The 19,127-nt window shown below is 56.7% G+C and overlaps 7 protein-coding genes across 7 annotated transcripts; 3 read left to right on the top strand and 4 right to left on the bottom strand.

Annotated features, from left to right (window-relative positions):
- Positions 1 to 1,774: 1,774 nt before the first annotated feature.
- SPSK_07389 (methionyl aminopeptidase) lies at positions 1,775 to 3,432 on the bottom strand (the record flags this gene model as incomplete). The annotated part of the gene is made up of 4 exons (XM_016734052.1): positions 1,775 to 2,835; positions 2,914 to 3,102; positions 3,216 to 3,379; positions 3,404 to 3,432. 4 exons carry the CDS (start codon positions 3,430 to 3,432, stop codon positions 1,775 to 1,777), a joined length of 1,443 nt encoding a protein of 480 aa, XP_016590492.1.
- Positions 3,433 to 4,280: 848 nt separating this feature from the next.
- Positions 4,281 to 6,923, top strand: SPSK_07039 (uncharacterized protein; the record flags this gene model as incomplete). Its single annotated transcript, XM_016733709.1, has 2 exons — positions 4,281 to 6,314; positions 6,393 to 6,923. The coding sequence occupies 2 exons, from the start codon at positions 4,281 to 4,283 to the stop codon at positions 6,921 to 6,923; spliced, it is 2,565 nt and encodes an 854-aa protein (XP_016590491.1).
- A 1,011-nt stretch (positions 6,924 to 7,934) lies between these two features.
- Positions 7,935 to 12,715, bottom strand: SPSK_06874 (sister chromatid cohesion protein PDS5; the record flags this gene model as incomplete). Its single annotated transcript, XM_016733547.1, has 3 exons — positions 7,935 to 8,501; positions 8,563 to 12,042; positions 12,125 to 12,715. 3 exons carry the CDS (start codon positions 12,713 to 12,715, stop codon positions 7,935 to 7,937), a joined length of 4,638 nt encoding a protein of 1,545 aa, XP_016590490.1.
- Positions 12,716 to 13,158: 443 nt separating this feature from the next.
- On the top strand, positions 13,159 to 13,425 carry SPSK_10824 (uncharacterized protein; the record flags this gene model as incomplete). The annotated part of the gene is made up of 1 exon (XM_016737091.1): positions 13,159 to 13,425. One exon carries the CDS (start codon positions 13,159 to 13,161, stop codon positions 13,423 to 13,425), a length of 267 nt encoding a protein of 88 aa, XP_016590489.1.
- Positions 13,426 to 13,475: 50 nt separating this feature from the next.
- On the bottom strand, positions 13,476 to 14,274 carry SPSK_07899 (uncharacterized protein; the record flags this gene model as incomplete). The annotated part of the gene is made up of 2 exons (XM_016734552.1): positions 13,476 to 13,944; positions 13,982 to 14,274. 2 exons carry the CDS (start codon positions 14,272 to 14,274, stop codon positions 13,476 to 13,478), a joined length of 762 nt encoding a protein of 253 aa, XP_016590488.1.
- Positions 14,275 to 15,379: 1,105 nt separating this feature from the next.
- On the top strand, positions 15,380 to 16,404 carry SPSK_07748 (uncharacterized protein; the record flags this gene model as incomplete). The annotated part of the gene is made up of 2 exons (XM_016734405.1): positions 15,380 to 15,551; positions 15,623 to 16,404. 2 exons carry the CDS (start codon positions 15,380 to 15,382, stop codon positions 16,402 to 16,404), a joined length of 954 nt encoding a protein of 317 aa, XP_016590487.1.
- A 651-nt stretch (positions 16,405 to 17,055) lies between these two features.
- SPSK_07590 (mRNA guanylyltransferase) lies at positions 17,056 to 18,338 on the bottom strand (the record flags this gene model as incomplete). Its single annotated transcript, XM_016734249.1, has 2 exons — positions 17,056 to 18,097; positions 18,166 to 18,338. 2 exons carry the CDS (start codon positions 18,336 to 18,338, stop codon positions 17,056 to 17,058), a joined length of 1,215 nt encoding a protein of 404 aa, XP_016590486.1.
- Positions 18,339 to 19,127: the final 789 nt, after the last annotated feature.

The raw sequence follows: 19,127 nt of genomic DNA, 5'->3' as shown, positions 1-19,127 counted from the left end.
ATTACTCCTGTCGCTCTTGCCTCATGCAGCGGCTTATTTGCGTCTCTGGCCGTCGTCGTCTCTCCTTTTCCCCTCGCTCCTTCGCCGGGCTTCCTTCCTTGCCCCCTTCGATCTCGTTGTGCATCGTCGTTCCTTCCATCTTCTATCGCATACTTTCTTGTTTTATCACATTGTCTCTTGGTTTTCAATGTATACGCTCTTTCCTCTGACTAGCACAAATACGGGCGTGGGTGGCCAATATGGGCCCCCTATTCTGCCTGAGACGATGCGTAAAAGTAAATAATGAGGGAAGGCCCGGCCACAGGGTGAAAAAAAGGGGAGCAAGAGAGATTGCAGCCCACATGAAGGGCAGCATGCACGGAAGTGAAGTGCACGTCCAGCACGAAAAGACAGGTAGAGGCATGCTGCCTCCATTCCATTCCACCCGAACAGCCGTACCATGCGACGTGCATCTCGCACATTTTACATTCGCGCTGTTTTGTATGCAATTTGATTTCTTTTTCCACCTATATTCCAGGTCTTTGTTAGGGGGGGCGAGTTCCTTCCGTCTAGGCCGACAGTAATGGGAGAACCTAACCACTTGAACGTCCGGGCTGCAGGCAGCTCCTCGCTGTTTCCTTTTTGTTACCTCTGCTCCTGCTGCCCTTTGTTCTGTTGATTATTTTTACCCCAGGTGGAAGGAGATAGGGGGAAGCCACCAGAGTGTTGGATCCTGGTCGTAATTTGCTCCATCAACCATGAATCCCGCAGTATTTCGTCCACATGAAGTAATCAGGACATCCAGCAAGATGCATATCCTTGCGTTTATCTCGTTTCGATCCGTTTTTCTTACATTTGCTCTTATCGCGAAATGTTTATTTTGGCGGCACCAACCCGCGTTTTCCAAGATATTTTTTATATGCCCATTTTATGTTATCCAATTTCGTATTTCGACTCTTTGCCATTCTCCTTCCACTCCGCCATTCCAAATGTTTCTTTCTTGGTCAATGATGCCCATCGTTGTTATCGACAACTATTTTGCACTTTGCTCCCGTCATTCGGATCGTGTGGCTGTTCTCTGTACTATGTAAGATAGTGTAAGATAGGCGATTACGTCGAACAGCCACGCATTACCTCTTTCACGCGCAACGTTCTTTGTACGTCTTTCTCTTCCCCCATTTCATCTCGTCTTCGCATCCAGGTCTGCTGCCAATCTATGTTAGTTTCAGCTGACCAGACCAAAACAGTCTCGATGATGTATGTAGGGCCGTAAACGTTATCGGTGTCCGCTTTGATTTATTGGACTTCCTCCATCTATTCGAGGACAATATTAGGAGATGCTTCCATCCGGTCCCAGATTCACTCCACTTACCAATGTGTCTGCCGGTCGTATATCGCTCATTCTCTTGTGGTGTTGAAAAGAGACAAAAAGTACCATGTGGGCGCCCATGTCTCATGCATCCCAGCAAGTGGCGGCCCATCGGTCACTTGTCCCTCATTGGTTTCACAAAGGCGTCGCTTGAGATGTGCAAGGAATGATTCACCATGGACATCGCAGTCAACGGCTGTGTCGCCATATGCGACAGCCGTCACAGGTACGTGTTGGAGTGTCGAGTGCCGAGTTTTGATTTTTATAATTTATGTATTTTATATGCCAGCATCATGCCATGACCCCAAACCCAACCTTTTTTATTTTACTTTGCATAGCCTACATCGAAACGCATATGTGCACACACATGCCCCCAGAAATGAGTCATGATCCAACAAGGCAAACGAGGCGGTTAGCCAGACAAGTCTACTCGCTGTCGTCGTCGCTGTCCTCCTCGTCATCGTCCTCTTCCTCGGCCTTGGCGGCGGCGGCCTTCTTGGCGGGCTTCTTCTTCTTCTTCTTGTTCTTGCTCTTGGCGCCGGTGTTTCTCGCCAGGGGCTGCTCGAGGATCTTGAGGATCTCCGCGTCCGTGATCTTCTTGTCCGACTGGTACTTGCTCAGGTCCAGGGCGGGGGCGCTGCCCAGCTTGGTGATGCCATTCTTCGTGATGGCAACGGTCGTCAGCAGTCGGGCCACAGGGGCGCCGTCCTTGTCGCCGACCAGCTCGTACTGGCGGAAGACGTTGCCGCGGACGCATTCGACGACACCCGACTTGGCATCGCGCTCGTCGTCCAGCTGCCGCAGGCTGAAGGGGAAGAGGCCGAACTTCTTCTGGACCTCCGAGTAGATCTTGCGCGACGTCGGGCGCTTCAGGCCGTACGTCTGGATGGTGCGCCGGTGCAGGGTCGACCGCTGCTCCAGCGTCTTCACCTTACCAGCGCCCAGGCTCATGCCGACCTCAACGCCCCACACGTCGCCCACCTCGGGGTTGCCGTCACCCTTGGAGCCCTCGCTGGGGGCCAGGATGATCTTCTTGGCACCCTCAATGTCGTTGTGCTCAAACAGCCACGACGTGGTGTTCTCGACCTGGTTGACCTCGTACGACTTGGCGACCGTCTCCAGCAAGGAGTTGATCTTGCTCTGGGTGAGGGGCTTGGCGGCGGCGGCTTTCGCCTTCTCCTCGTCGGTGCCCGAAGCCAGGATGCCAGGAGGGAGCAGCAGGCGGAGCAGCAGCTCGTTGGCGTAGTATGTCGCCAGAATCAAGTCCGCGGGACGGCCGGTAACGACCTCGTCGCCAGACTGGCCCTCGGCGGGCACGAGAATCGTGTTGCAGACAATGGAGCCAAAGCCATCAATCTGGGCACCAAGCTGGATCTTGACGGGCTCGCCGGCCTGGAGCTCGACAGCGGCCTCGGTCTCGTCCGATCTCAGCGGGGTGTAGGGGGTGACATACGAGCTGGGGGAAACGGTCGTGGGGTGAGAGAAGCCTATTTTGCGAGGCAAATGTTAGCAACGATGTCTCGCCTTCACCCTCTTCCTGTCTCCGTCTCTTCAGACTGACGTACCCTTATTGACCTTCTTTCCTCTGTAGACCTTGGCCAGCTCCTCCTCAATCAGCTTGTCGCCCTTCTCGCAGATGTCGACGATCTTGGCACCAGCAACGCAGAGAGCCGAGACAGCAGCCAGGGCCTTCTCGGAGATCTGGGCAGCCGACTTGTACTTGGTCAGCGTGTCGGGGTTGTTGAGGGTGTAGTCTGTTGTCGTTGAAAAGAAAATAAAAAATTAGCATAAGGATCTCGAGTGGTGTGCACGTGGTCTAAGACGAGCGCGAAAAGAACGACACAGCAATGCAACGGCCGGGTCCAACAATCCAACGTGCGCTCGTCACAATCCGCAAGCCACTCGGCCAGCAAACTGGGCGTTCCGCCGTGCGTCAAGACAGCACGCGACGTCAACCACGTCCCGCAGCAGACGCCCCAAAGCTCGTGTCGTACGCCCAGCGCAAGGCCTTCCCAATCGAGATGGCGAGCGCTTTGGGAGGGCAAAAGAAAATACTAACCGATTTCCTTGTCTTCGGACGCCATTTTTGCAACTTTCGGTCGGTGCCGGAGATGTTGTTCAGGTAGTGTGGAGGTGGGAATATTCAACGGCGAAAAGCTTGCTGGAGCTTTGCGTTGATGTAAAGAGAGGAAAAGGAGGGGAAAACAATTGCAGCAAAAACTATGCGCTGAGAGGGCGGCGATGGAGGGGAACAAAGGCCCATGCTGCGGGCCGCCGTTCGAGGTTTATGGCGGGGGTTATTCCTGTTCTGTGCTCTTTTGGGAAAGCCCTGGTGCGCCGGTGCAGTGTAATGCATCGTAATCGTGCTGCTTTGCAGCTTCCTTGTGCAAGCCTGTATTTTTGGCTTCAGCGGAGGCTAAAAATCTCTGTCTCAAAGCAGTACCAAAAGCTTTGGTCGTCTTTGCTTTTGGGCAGGCGCGAATGGTGCTTGGGTGGATGTTAGGCGGTGACCTCTGAGAACTGCTAATGTACTAACAGAAGCATGTATCCAGCTACCACGCAGCAGCCAAGCATGATCAAATGTACCTAGTACGTGGAATATGCGCTTTTTGAGCCAAACTCCACGTCCCACATAGTACCAGTACATAGACACTTTTGTGACCCGCAAGCACCCGCCCCAGCCCCTTGATTCGTTGCTTCCGACGCCAGGAGAAAGAAACGACCACAGAACCGCGATTCCTTCTTTTTACAGTGTGCCTTTTTGCACGAGTCCCATCAACACCCCCATTCGCGAAACGGACGCCCGCCATCCACACACGTCGCCCTCCATCATCACCACGGTGCCCCGTCCCTCTCCTGCCCTTCCTCCAGCCGCGGAATACGTCCTGGGGCCGCCGTCGCCGCTGCACGGCGACGACACCTCCTCCGCGCCATGTCGGCTCCCCCGGCGGCTTCAGCGCCACCTTCAGCCGCGCCCTCGTCAGGAGTCGCGTCAACGCCGTCGCAATCCGGACCTGTTCCATCCGCCTCGACCTCTCCACCCCCTCCCACTTCTCAATCAGTCCCGGGCGGCACGGATGCTCCGACGGGCTCCGACGCTGCGGGCGCTGGTGATACCAAATCGGCGTCCGGTGCCGCGTCTCCGGCTCGATCGACCTCCGGCGCGCCAATTGCCGCGAAGAAGGCCGCTGGCCGCGACAAGGACACGTACAACCAGGTGCTCGTCGAGCGCTATCTGACACATGACGGGCTGCACTCGGCCGCGCTCCAGGCGGCCCAGGTGCAGATGCAGAAGGACTTCCGGAACCTGCACATGTACGCCGACGACTACCGCAAGCTGCGCACCGAGTACCGCCAGTATTTCCCCTCGCGCCACATCTACGGCGAAGGCTATGTCGGCCTGGGCAACGGCTACACGGAGGTGAACGGGCCGCCGCGCATCCTGTATCCCACACAGAAGATGCGGCCAGGCAAACGCACCACGCCGCCGCTCAAGTACAACCGCAAGGACATGGCCCAGCAGGCCGAACAGCACGAGGAGCTCGTGCCCATCCGCGTCGACGTCGAGTGGGACAAGGTCAAGCTGCGCGACACGTTCACGTGGAACCTGCACGACCGCCTCGTGCCGCCGGAGCTGTTCACGGCGCAGCTCATGGAGGACCTGGGCCTGCGGCCGCCGGTCTCGAACCAGGTCTACGAGCAGGTCTTCCAGCAGATCCAGGAGCAGCTCGGCGACTTCTACCCGCTCGTCTACTCGGACGAGGACGCCCTCGATCCCGAGCTGCCCTACTCCGCCTACAAGAACGACGAGATGCGCATACTGGTCAAGCTGAACATCACGATCGGCCAGCACACGCTTGTCGACCAGTTTGAATGGGAGATCAACAACCCCATGAACTCGCCCGAGGAGTTCGCAGCAAGCATGGCGCGCGACCTGTCGCTGTCGGGCGAGTTCACGACCGCCATTGCCCACTGCATCCGCGAGCAGACGCAGCTCTTCACCCGTGGGCTCTACAGCGTCGGCCATCCCTTTGACGGCCGCCCGATCGAAGACCCGGATCTGGTGTCTGCCTTCCTCCCCTCCCCCCTCCCCGTCGTGTTCCGGCCGCAGCAGCAGGCCAAGGAGTATGCGCCGTACCTGTACGAGCTGAGCGAAGCGGAACTCGAGCGCAACGAATTGACCTTTTCGCGCGAGCAGCGCCGCCAGAAGCGTTCTGTCAACCGGCGCGGCGGTCCCATCCTGCCCGACCTCAAAGACCGCCAGCGGACCATCCGCACGCTCATCGTCTCGTCTGTGCTGCCCGGTGCCGCGACCGACGTCGACGAGAGCAGACTCTACAAGCGCGCAGCAGGCCCGTCTGGCACTGGCCGGCGGCGCGGCGGACGCGACGGCGAGTCCGACTCGGACGAAAGCGACGATTCCTCGCCCGACTCGCCGTCCATGTCTCAGCTGGCCGGCACCGCGCGCACGCGTGGCATCCGCGGCGCGGCGTCGGCTGCCCAACAACGCATGGCGAACATTGGTCGCTCGGAAACGCCCGAGGCTGGCACGATCCACCACCACGAGTCGCGCCTTGGTCGGCGCGCAACACGCGACCCACGTGAAGACTCGGTGGACGAGGTGCAGGTGCCGTCGCGTCTTGTGGTCACTTTCAAGGTGAACAAGGACCGGTTGAAGAAGCTGCTGCGCGACATCAAGACACGACAAAGCACCGGTGCTGCTCCACCGGCTGCGGCCTCCGAGTCGGGCTCACAGACGCCGTCGTCCAGCCACCAGCAATTACAATCCTCTGCCCCGGGTTCCCAGCAGCAGCCGCGCTCTGCGAGCAACTCCATGGGTCCACCCCCCACGACACCCTCCAGCAAGAATGCGCTTGCGCCCACACGGTCTGCCGTCCCACACGCCCATCTCGGCCGCCTGCCCGCGCCACCCCCTCCTGCATCCGAAGTCGATGCGCCCCCAGCTGTATGTACTTTCCTGGTCTTCCATCGTTGTGTCTTCTATCTTTGATGTAGCTCTAACATTCCTCTCTCTCGTCTCCAGCCTCCTCCTCCACAATGGCTCCTCGATGCGCTCCAGCGCCTGCGCGAGCGCAGCTACCCCCACGACTCGTTTGAAGGTGTTATGCGATACAGCGTGTTCAACAAGGACGAGCAGCTCGTGCCTGCGCCCAGCGCTGGCGAGCCCTTGGACAACTACAAGTTCTGGTACTTGCCCCGCATTCGATGCCACGACTGCCCAGGCAAGCTGTACACACCCGGCCCAGAGACGACGGTCGGCAATTTTGAAGTCCACCTCAAGAACCGTTTCCACAGAGAAAAGGTCGACCTACGGCTGGCACGCGAGGCCGCCGCCAACGGCTTGCCTCCACCGGTTAGCTCCCTGCCCGCCGGGTCCGCATCACCCTCTGTACCATCAGCGGCCGCGGCAGCCAGTACTGCGCCCCAGCGGCCCTCGCCGGGCGCGGGCCTCGGGTCGCAGAGTACGAACGAGGCCGTGTCACGGAAGAGTGGCGACGGTGCAGGCGGCTCGTCCGGCTCTGCGTCCCAGACATCGACACCAGGTGCCGGTTAACATCATTCAAAAGGGACTGTTCTCTCGTGCGTGTGTTTTTTGTATCTTGTATTACACTTTCGATATTCTCATGTCGCGTTGCTGTCATTGTGTTTTTCCTGTTTTTTTCTGGTATTTTTGATAATACAGGTTGGAGGAAGCTGGAGTTGGGTGGATGCTGATTTTGACCAAAACAATCAAATGTTTTTTTATACATAAGTTTTGTCTTATATTTTTGTACTTTTTATTTCCTGGGGCGCTTTTCACTACATGTTATCCAACCATCTGTACTTCTACTTTGACTGTCTTGTCGTCTGTTGTATATCCCCCACATGTATCGTCACGCGTCGACATTTAAATATGTGCTGCACAGGTACAACGTATATCATGTTGGCTTTTGTACAAGTGTGAAGACCGCAGCCATGTCAAAGTATGGTATTCACTTCTAATATTTTAGCAGCATTTTTAAGAGGAAATGATAAGCTTAGATCTCTGCCTTTTTTAAAAAGAAAGTGTTATTTTTATTATAACAATGCGCCGTACAAGTCAACTTCGTAAACCACTTGAATCGAAAATTAATGAACCGCAAACCTTTCAGTCGATTGGTGCAAATGACCATCTATGTTGGATACCCGATAAATTAATAAAATATAAAATTTCAGCAAGTATTTGATTTTTAATGATAACGAAACAGAAAACACAGACATACAATAAGGAACAATGGGCATTATACAGACCGCTTACCCCTTGGAGTGCTATTTTCACCCATCACTGGCATCCATAGCCGGTTAACCGTCCCTGCACATTTGTCCTTCACGCCCATCAACCCGAGCACAGCCATTTTTGGACAGATTTCCATATATCCCTTGATATAGATATAAAAACGCATCAAGAAAAGACAAACACCTCGTTACAAATTCGGGAGAAAAAGATCCCATTCTTAGGTCGAGAGCGGTCACAGAGCCACAGTACAATAGAAACCCTCGAGTAGCAACAAGAAAACAGCAAAAAATAACAGGCACAAGTTTTTCCCTACTCGCTCTCGGCACCGTCATCACCACCCTCCGCTTCTGAATCGGACGCTGCTTGCCGGAGCGAGCGACCCCACATACCGCTGTCGCCACCGCTGCTGGCCCTGCCGCCGCCAGATTTGCTCTGCCGCCTCCGACCGCCGCTGTCCCGCGCCCTTGTGGCACTGGTACCGGCCTCTTCGTCTTCGCTGTCGAGATACTGCCATTCGGCCACACCATCAAGCATCTCCTCATCGTCTTCATCCGAGTCCCGCTCCATGTACGAGGTCTGGGCCACAGCCGAGCGTCCACTACGACGCCGTTCGGAGTCGGGGATCCGGACCGGGGGCGAGGATTTGATGGCCCGCGAGGGCTTCGCGACGCGCTTGGTGGCACCGCTCGACTTGGGCTTGGAAGCCGAGGCGCTCTTTCTCGACGACGACGGAGCAGCACCCGAGGAGGCGGCCTTGCTGTTGGACGTTGACCGAGACGGGCCCGATGGCCGGGACGCGGACGAGGTCTTGGCTCGCTTGGCGGCGTTTTGTGCGGCGTCGTGCTGCAGGTGGTAGTCGTCTCCCGACTTGCGCTTCTAAGATGGGTTAGTATTGGATTTCCTTTGCAAAATTCACGGGGACGAAAGGGGAACCCACCTTCTTCCGCTCGGCTGCCTTGAGGAGGTCGTCCAATCGGTCCTCAACGCCTTCGGGAATGTACTGCTTGCGAGCAATCTCCAGCGCCACATCGTGCGATGGCAGTGGCGAGTAGAGGCCCTGGGGCACACCGACCTTGTCCGCATAGGATTCGAAGATCCAGCCCCTGCGCTGCTGGAACTTGCGGATGGTCGCCTGTGTAAGATCCGAAAGAACGTACAGGTTCTCGCTGTTCTCCACGTTGATGCCATCAAGCGTCTGTTTGACGCGCTCGGCATATTTTGTGATCAGGCCGAGGCTCGATTCTGTCGCGACGTTGTTCAGGAAGAAAATGATGTAGCGCGCATGGTCAACAAGATCGTCGGCCTCGGCGCTGTAGTCGGGATGATGGGCGAGCAACGAGATGAGGCGCGCAATGACGCCCTCAAGGACGTTCTGCTTGGCCTCCTGGAAGTAGCGGGTCCGCGAGCGGATCCACGTCTCGATCTGGTTCCGGAACTCGGTGACAGGTTCAAAGGCGGCCAGGAACACAATGGTGTAGAACCGGGGGCGCAGCTTGCCAAGCACCAAGTATTTTTGCAGCTTCTCGATGAAACCGCGACGCACCTGGGGCTGCTGGTCTTGTGTGACGAGTGCCAGTGTGTTGAAGTCGGAGGGCGAGAGGATCTCGTCGAATTGCCGGCTGGCGCAGATCTTGAGGATGGCCTGTGCCGCAGCGAGCCGGAGCCGCGAGCAGTGGTGTTTGGGCGTGTCTTTGCTCTTGGTGACCTCGCCGTCCTGGACAATGAACTTGACCAGGAAGCGGATAATGTTCTTGCCGTCCTTCTTGGCCTCGTCAATGTCCTTTGTGCCAAGGAGCTGTTGCACCAGGAACTTGAGGCATTGCACCTTGGCCTTGCCTTCGTCGTCGAGGTCCGCATCGTCAACCCAGTCCGGGTCGCTGGCTGAAGACGGGCTGCGGACGGCGCGGAGGATGTCCATAGCTTGCTTCCGCAGATCGTCTTCAGCATCGGCAATCACGCTTGGCACGAACCGGGCCAGCTGGCTGACCGTGACGAGCTTGTTAAGGAACCGCGGTGACTCGAACGTAAAGTCCTTGGTGACCTTTCGGGCCAGCTCAGTTGCGCTCACCATGCTCTTCTCGTCCTTGGTGGACAACAAGATGCTGACTGCATATTTGGCAGCCTTTTCCGGTCGTCCGAAGACAGCGAAGCTGATCCAGGCCTGCACAAATTTGCGGTCGCGGGGGACCTCCTGCGGGTACTTGGCGGCATAAGACGAGCACGCTTTGAGTGAATCAATAACAATAGGGTCGTTTTCGCGTGTCTCCGTGGGCGCGTGCGTCGCCAGCTCCTTGCACAGCTCGCCAATGGTGGTCTTGAACAGACCCGGGTTCCGCTGCGACACCTCCTTGAGCATCTCATTGGCGGTCGCGGCCATGTCCTCGTGGCCGGCCTTGGAGTACTCCATGATGGTGGTCAGGTGGCTGCGGTTGAACATGATGCAGCCGGAACGATACAGCAGAGGAAGCAGCGTGTCCAGAATGGTGCTCGAATTGGTGCCCTGCACCTTCTTCACAAGCTCCTTCATGGCGCGGTACATGGTCGTAAAATCGTGCTCAGGACCAATGACAAAGCGCACAAGCTGGTAGCTGCGGCGGTCGTTGAGCTTGGCGAACCGCTGCAGATCAGCGCGAACCTTGGCGGCGTCGGGGAAGAACTGCGATAGGTACTGGATACTCTTTTCCAAGCTGGGCGCGGCTTTCTTGCCATCCTCGCCGACACCACCGTTGTAGGCCTCACACTGCTTGAGGAAACCTTCCATGATGCTCGAGAACTGAGGCTGCCGGCTCTGGAGAGAGAAGAAGGCACGCTTGGAGCTCACATCCAAAGAGCGTACTAGGAGCAGGATGCGCTCGGCGCGGACGGCGTCGGCATCGATGCCACCGCCAGTGGCAGACTTTTGTTGCTGGCTGCCGCGTCCATTGGTGGCCTTCTGGGCCTTCTTGACGGCAGGGTACGAGAGAGGTACGAGGTACTCGTAGGAAATGCGCTCTACAAGCAGGTTCAGCTCCAGGTCGTTGGCATAAATTGTGCTGAAGATGCGCGTGGGGACTCCACCGAGGGCAGCAATCACGGCCTCATCACCTGCAGCCAGCTCGCCCGTTGCTGCAGCCCACAGCTTGCCGAGCAGTGCCATGGCCTCGATGCGAACGTGTGATTTCCGGTCACGGCAGCGGTCGGCCAGGTTGGACAGCACCGACCCCTGCTTGGAGACGCCGCCGTGGGGGGCGAGCTTGGTGATGACATCGCGGAAGTTGAACGCCTCAATAGCCTTGACGGAGGCCAGGCGGACCTTTTCGTCACTGTCGGTGAGCTTGTCGCCAAGGCCAAGGACAAGGACGGTCTCCTCCTCACGGCTGAGGCCGATACCGCCCGCAGACGTGGACAGAATGTAGCCAGCAGCAGTCACCCAGGCAGTGCGGATCAGGGCAGACTTGTCGTTCTTCCGGTTGATGAAGCTCTGGTACACGTGGGGGTGTGTCTGGGCAAAGGAATGGGGCGAGGTCGGCGTCGTCAGAACGCTGTCGGTGGCCTGCGTAGCAAGCTCGTCGGTCAATCTGAGGGGCGGGTACGCTGCAGGGTCCAGAGCCGGTAGTGGCGGTGGACCAGCAGCACCAATACCTGCAATCATGTCTCCGAGCGTCTCCGACGCCAGCTTCCGGAGGTAGACGTTGTCTGCCGAAAGCTCGGCCTCGAGCTGGGGCACGACATTGCTGAGCACCTGCGGGGCGGCTCTCCAGAGCTCGCGCAGGAGCAAGTGTGCCTTTTTCATTTCCCGCAGGTCGGACTCAGACGGCCCGTTCAGGCCCTCGTCCTCCTCCTCTTCATCGTCAGAACCCTTCCCGCCCTTGTGCCCAGCCGGGCCCTTTCCGTTGCCGGCGGCGTTGCCGCCGACGCCGGAAAAGTCGATGATCACATCACTGAAGTACTGGGCAACGGAGCGGGTCATCTTGTCCGCACACGTCTGGCAGATGAGCTTGGCCATTTGGTAGGCGGGGGGTTCCTCCTTGAGAAGCAGGGTCGACTGATAGCGATCGAGCTCATCCTTGTCGGGGACACCCTTGTCGCGCAGGGCGCCCGGAGCGGCGGCACGGAGGAACTGGGCCATGATGACATCGACGACCTTGGGAGGTACGTTGGGGCCCTCCTCGATCAGGCTGATGAGCACGTCGCTGATGTCGTGCTCGACGTCGGTGGGCAGGCGACCGCCGGACACATTTTTGGGGGCCGAGATGGCGTCGAAGAGAGACGAAAACAGCTGAAGCTGCAGCGCGTCGCTGCTGTCAAGGTCGTTGAGGAGGACGATGCTGCGGACCTCAGCCAGCGAATGCAGAACATACTTATGCTGGGCATCATAGGTGTTGGAGGGATCCTGTAGAGCGGGCAAGATGGAAGTGATGAAGAGGCCGAAGACGTCCTAGAGTGACGAGTCTGTTAGTACTGGCTGCGAGAAGAACCTTGAAACCGCTGTGCAAAAAACCAAAAAAAAAAAAACCAACCTTCAGCTGGGTCTGGGTGAAAGGTGCGTTGGGGGCGCAGAGGCAGAGAATGTCAACGAGGCAGGCGGCGGCAAAGGCCTTGACGCCCTTGTCCTTGTGGTTGAGGAGATTATGGCTTGCGAGCTCTTTGGCAGTCTTGGCCAGCGACTTAGTGTCAAACGTCTCCTGGTCGAGGTCCGTCAGCTCACGACTCAGTGTCTCGAGACGCCGGATCAGCTCTTCGGTCGGAATTGGCTTTCCTGGCCGCCATGAGAGAGGCTCGTTGAAGCGAAGGCGCACCAGCGGACCCTCGGCTTGCGTCCCTGCTGCTGCCCGCGCAGTGTGTGGCCGCGCCTCGTCCTGGTCATCGTCTGCCTCCTGCGCATCGATCACGTCCTCGTCCTCATCGTCCTGCTCCTCGGCCTCAGATTCTGGGTCGGCAGCCTTCTTGCCGCGGCCACGGCTAGCTGCTTGTTGTTGTTTTCGAGGTGCGGCCGCTCTGCGCGGCAGGCTGACCTCGGCGTTTGATTCGGGGGTCGCTGTCTCTGCGACATCAGGGCTCTTAGCAGAGGCTCCGTTCCGCGCCGGAGCGCGTCGACGAGCCGGTGCCATGGCGATAAAAACTGGCGATGACGCCGCCGGGGATACAAGGGTGGCTGGTCGTCGCAGAGGCGTCAGGAGTTGGGGGTCTCGTGTATATTTATTTCGATTGAACTTGTGATCCGTGCCCTGACCTAGCCTGCCAATGATTGCGTGTGGGCACGTCTGTTCAGGCAGCCTTTGGGCCTCTGTCTCGATCGAGTCCTTTTGGCGTGGCGCAGAAAAGAGTCCAGAAGAAAATGGGAAGAAACGCGACTGAATAGACTGACGAGCTTCTTGAGTGGAAAAAAAAGGGGCCGGGCTCGCAGCGGACAGCGCCAGCAACGATCCTCGACAATGCCAATGCGAAGGGGAAATGCGCAAATGGGAGAGGAAACAGCGACGAGATCAGAGGTAGAAACTTGGCCCGTCGGATTGCAGAATAAAAAAAGACGGGAATGGGAAATTCACACGCAATGGCGAGGATTAAAGTGGAAGGGAGAGGAGAGAGGGGGAAGTGGACGGATGCATTACGCGACGAAATAAAGGTGCCCTACTATTTCGCGCGACAGGGCAGGAGGGCAGGTACGGCGAAATACACGGCAACTTGGCGGCAGGAGCTGGTCTTGCTTTGGCGGTTGGGAGGGAAGGTGAACTGGAGAGACACAGCCGACGCCCACCAACTGCAAGACCCTAGCGTGGGCCTGGCCGTTCTTTCCGTCGCGTGCTGTTGTGTAATTTAGCTGGGCGTGACCGCACTAGCAGACGCGTTAGGTGCAGCGGTCCATCATTGTTAATGGCTGCCCGTTCTGATTGGTTGTACTGGTACTTCCAGAGCTTTGCGACACCACCAGTATACACCGAAAGTCAGCCAATCTACGCGCCGGTTAAAGTACCGTGACTTTGCGCGCGAAGCTCCGCGATCCACACTTATCAACGTCGTTTCTTTCGATCCCATGTCTTTTTGTTTCTTGACGAAGGGCGACGATGCAATACGCTGCACGTTGAGTCGGTATCGGATCTTAGACGCACCAGTTGTGCGACAGAACGTTAAACGTGCAAATACACCAGTCAGCTTATGCTGGCTCTGCCTCTCCCACCCGCAGGTGTCGCAAAGCTTTGCAGCACCGGCCACGAGCGTGGTGACTAAGCTGTTGATCTGAGAAGGTCCACCAGTATACGATGTAGCAGGGGGAAGAGGGCATGGGTAAGTGGGATGGGGTATAGGTAGGACCTTCGCGATGCTCTGGGACCATGCTTGTCTGGCAGCTAATCATGGAAAATAAACGTGTCACCGACGTCATGCCAGGACGAATGAGAGACGCCAAGTTGGAGGTTTCTAAGGAAGAATCGGTGGAATAACCTGTCGGATTGCATATTGCGACGTTGGACTGCCTGCCAGCCATAAGATTTAAGAGGGAAAGTGGCACGCAGTGAAAGGAGTCCGCGAATCTTGGTATGGCATCGGGCTGCATCAGGACCGCCTTGTTCGTGCAGGTCGAGAGTTGGGATCGTTGCACGGCCATGGCTTCAACCGGCATGGTTGTATACTGGAGATGACCGTCTGATGTAGTGTCGATTGGAGGCGTCATGGCGGCGAAATGGCGTGTTATATGGTAACGAGGCAAGAGGGAGGCGTCCCCGGTCGTTCCTTCCGTGCTTGGCGATTCACGACGACAACATTAACGCTTGCCGGGTTCCGTTACCGCCGTCGTTTAGTCGTTTACCGTATCGAGAGACACGGGTCGGCCTGGAAACGTAATTCTGCCCTTCCGTCTATGATACTGGCCGGGTGGTGCTTTCTCTGATCTCCTCCTCCTTCCTTTTCTCGTAATCTCTTGTCACTTCGGCTCTTCATCACTTTTCGCATCACATCTCAAAGCAAATTATTTGCCGCGCACTCCTTTGACCCAACCTTATCATCACATGTATGCTCTTTTCCAGTGACCGTTTGCAACCGACACTCGTTTCACCTTCTCCATCTTCGAATATCCCGCCAATCTACCGCCATCTGTCTCCTAAGGTACGTCGGTCACGCCTTCCCAAGCAACTTCATTCTGCCACCTCGCCCCGGATGCTCTTTCCTGGCAAGCCTCCTTTTGCACATATTCGTCCTCGTGCGTCCTTCCGTGTCTGGTTGGGCACACATCGTTGCTTCCTTTCTTGTGTCGCCTTCGGCTAGACACGCCAGAGAGCTGTTGCATACATGTTTCTGCGTCACCTTCACCATCCCTTGAAATTTCGGTCTTGTGTCTTTGACGCTCAATCTCTCCGGACTAACAAGACGAACTGCCCATTCGCTTTTGCCCAACGTGCCATTTTTCATGTTGTTTTCAGTTTTGTCTTGGTGTGCTGTGTTGTGTTTGTTCCTTCCTGTTTCGATTGTCGTGCGTGGGTTGCTCCTTCCTTTCCTGCCTCAAACGACCAAACATATTTTTTGGCCCTTTTCTTCTCGCCCCTCCCACCAACTTATTTCGTCTTCTCACTTCTCTTTCCTTCTCTTCGCTCTCCTCTTTTCGTCGTTCCTTTACTTTTTCGCCTTCATTCATCCGTCCATCTTTCACTCGCTCCTTGTTGCTTCCTATTTTTTTAAGCTTCATCCAAAGCCTAATCAACGGCACCACGCTCTTTTATCTACCCTTCTCACAAGGCTGACCACCTCAAAGATCTCTCTCTTTACACATCCAAACAAATAAAATGGATCACTTCAACTCCACCAAGACTTCCTTTCCGGCTGTTTATGCCACCGATGGCTTCTCTCCGGCCCAGCCGTCTAAGGCTCGCCGCATCGGCAAGCTCATTGCGAAGGCTGTTCTGGCCATCGTCTTCCTGGCTTTTGCTCTTGTTTTGATTTACCAGGTCGTCCATGGTAAGTGGTTGCTGGTCTCCCACAGAATTTTGATTGTTTGTCCGTGTACTTGCTAACCTCTACATCTACAGACAAGCAAGACTATGATGCTCTCCTCTCAAAGTACAACAACTTGCTTGCCGAGCAGGACACCAAGCCCGTGGCCCCTGTTGCTACTCTCGTTCACCGGGCCATGGAGTCTCCCTCCCAGTCGTATGTGTACACGACCACCACGGTCACTGAGGGTACGACCGTTACCATTGAGACCACTGCCTCGTCGTCTAGCCTCCCTGCTAGCTCGTCTGTCTCCTCCCAGCAGTGTAGTGCCGGTCTCCCTGGGACCGTCACGGTTACTGTCACCGGTGGTGGCTCGTCCTCTGTTCTCCCTTCCTCTTCCCCAGCCCCCATCACTGTGCTTGAGACGCACGTTACGACTGCCACGATCTATGTGACAGCCAGCGGTCTCGTCACCCCCAAGGCGGAGACGCTCACGGTGACGGCTACCGCAACGGAGTTTGCTACTGTCCACGGTGGTAACAACAAGACCTCGAGCGGTACGTCCACCAGCACTGCTGAGGGTGTTTGGGGCACGAGTGCATCTACCAGCTCGTTCCACCTTACTCACTTCCCCAACACCACCACCATCCTCTCCCCTTACAATACCGCAAGCACTGCCAGCTACACCCTCACTGTCCCTCCCGGCGTCAGTGGTGGCACTGGCAACACTGGCAAGCTGACCACACCTCTGGGCACCACCACTAGCCAGGTCGACCCAGTGAGCACGGTTGTCACCGTCTCCGGCGCCGCCAAGGCTAGCGGTGTCTGGGTTGGCATGGCCATTGCGGCCATCTTTGTTGCGGCCTTCCACTTTTAAGGAAATGCCGCAATTGCACGAGAGCACACTGGAAAACAATCGTGGCTCATCGGGGACGAGAAAAACTACCACTAATTGGTCTGATGGGTAAGAGACTCTTAATAATGGAGAGGCTGCGAAAGGGTGAAGACGGTTGAGAAAGGTGTCTCATATCAGCACTGGCGACTAAGCATGTTTTGCAACCCGAGAAGGAAAGTTAAGGGAGCTTTGTAGCAGATCCCTGCCATGTCCCTCTTTTCCTTCCGGCTACCTTTTCTTCTTTATATTTTTGCAATTGTCGCCACGGACGAGTGGATGGATATCATATCATAGTCTTTTCTTTGGTCAGTCAAAGAACGGCAATCTACGTGTATGCAGCTTAGGCAGCACCATGTCATGTAGAGCCAGACAATAAACCTCGTCGTTTTAAATAACGTGTTTCTGCAGAGCCATTGATTGTCAATACCTAATACACCGTCCCTCCAACCATGTGATCAAAACAGTGAATGAATGCTACAAAACATGAAAGACAAAAGCTGTCAGGCTAGAAAACTAAACAAAATCGAACGCAAAACTGTGTCCAGTGATATACCACAACGCCATCCCAAACCCAAACCCGGACACCGACTGCCAACCGTATATAGAGAAAAGACCTCTTCAGCTAGACAAGCTTTACCGTCCTGTCGACTGCCGACGTGCCCGCCACCCTTCCTTGAAGCCTTTGGCGGCCTCTTTCAGCTCCTGCTCTGATACGCTGTCCCGGATGCTCTCGAGGACACTGTTCACAACACTAATGTGGTTGGCCTCGGGCTTGTCGTCACGGAATCGGTGGATACGCCAGCGCTGCTGGTCGTCGAGCGCGCACTCGACGACGCGGTTGGAGATTGGGTCGCCCGTGGCCTTGAGCAGCTCCCACTCCTCTTCGGTGAGGTACATCGGCGCAAAGTGGCGGTACGGCTCGGCGGTGTTGTCGCCGTAGTAGGCGAACAGGTCGGCGGCCGGGAGGGCGTCGTAGTCGAACGGCAGAACGGGCCCGCCATTTGTGCTTGCGTGCCCGTCGCCGTTGCGCGTGTCGCCGTTCTTGACGGGACCGTGGGCGTCGTCGTCCACGCTGTCGGGTGCCAACGGCGGGAAGGTCAGCTGGATGCGAAAGTCGATTGTGTTTTCCTCGACGCGCTTCCACTTGAGGATGTGCGGGTCGGTGCCGGGGCGGTAGTTGGTATTGCAGCGCGTAAAGATGAGGCCGTCGTTGCCGTGCTTGAGGTTGGGCAGCACGGTGCGGAACATCATTTCGATGCCGTAGCTGTACTGCATGTCCTTCATCTGGATGGCAAACGCCTGAAACTGCTTCTCCTCGGGGTACTTGCGGAACAGGGCGTCGTACGGCTTGTAGACGGCCTCTTTGAAGTAGCCCAGGCGCTTGTCCAGGGTACGCTCCGTCATGTCCTTGTTGTCGAGCACGAGGCAGTCAAACACCAAAAAGGTCGGCTGCTTCTCGCCATGGCCCAGGTCGTCCATGACCAGCTCGCCGTCGACAAGTGTCTTGACGTGGAAGCCCGCCTCGTCCTCGGCGCGGGGCAGGTGCAGCGAGCCGGGCGGCAGGAACCAGTAATCGTTCTTGCGGTCGATGAGGTATTGAATTTCAGCGCCCTCTTCGTCTTCGGTCAGGTAGAGCAGGTAGCGGATGCCGTCGGTCTTTTCGCAGACGTAGTAGCTGGACGGTGCGGTGCGGTGTTAGCAACAAATTCGCTTGGTGTACACCCGAGACCGCTGACAACCTACTCTTGTTTCCGCAGCTCTTCCATGTGCTTGCGCGTAAAGCTGACGGGTTGTGCACCTGGGAAGCCGAGCTGCTGGCGGCGCAACTGGTTTGCGACTTCACGGCGCATGCTGTGCAGCACAGCACCCTCGGCGCGGATGCCAGGCGCGTCGAGGCGGTCGAGTTTGCCAGACATTGTGAGAGGAAACAATGCTCGTGTGGGTGTTCGACGGTAAGTATAATCCGCTGGAAGTGCAGGAGAGATGCAGACGAGCCCTATTCCATTCGAAGCTTGCGTGCAGCGGGCATTGTGGGCAAGGCTGGGGACACGCAGGTGTGGTGCATATGAAATTTTGGCTGCCTTTGCCGTCAGACACATTGCTGGTGCTTCCTGCAGCTAGCTCGCTTTGCAGCCGCATGCAGCCTCGCTGGTATATTGGATTAGTCATTTTGGCGCGCCTCTAGAGGGGAGAGGTGAGGATACAGCGCTCCAGAGTGCCATGGCTAGTGCGCTAGTGTGTGTTGGAATCCTGGCTTTGGGGCTGAACTAGATCCTGGAGGGCAATTTCGCATAAGTCGCGACGGACTGTCCCACAGGGCTTTCAGCGCCGGCTAGGGTCGTTCGCTACTTCTGTTTCTGCAGGTAGTTTGGTGCGGTGCCAGAGACAAAAGGGAAACTGCACGACGTCAAATCAGGGTTGGGGTCGTACTTTCCTTCTTCGTCTTTTCTCGATGCCTAGCCAATAGCGGCGTCGACGCAACACGTTGTTCTTTCTTCTGCATCAACCAACGCCCTCGACAGCCTTCTCTTTCAACGTCGTTTTGCGAAGCCTCCAGCGAAGACGACCCCCTTTGGTAGCCGCGACGAACCCATTTCCTCTCCCGCGTCGCCTATTTGCCTGTTCATGGTCGCTCGCGCGCGACTCGGCCGCTGCTCCAAGAGCCTTCGCTACAGCTGCCGCTGATTTCCGCTGTGCAGCGAAAT

The sequence above is a fragment of the Sporothrix schenckii genome (assembly GCF_000961545.1).
Source record: "Sporothrix schenckii 1099-18 chromosome Unknown Cont41, whole genome shotgun sequence".
In the NCBI taxonomy this organism is placed as follows: Eukaryota; Fungi; Ascomycota; class Sordariomycetes; order Ophiostomatales; family Ophiostomataceae; genus Sporothrix; species Sporothrix schenckii.
The sequence above is the reverse complement of the archived record's forward strand: the minus strand, read 5'-3'. Positions and strand labels throughout refer to the sequence as shown.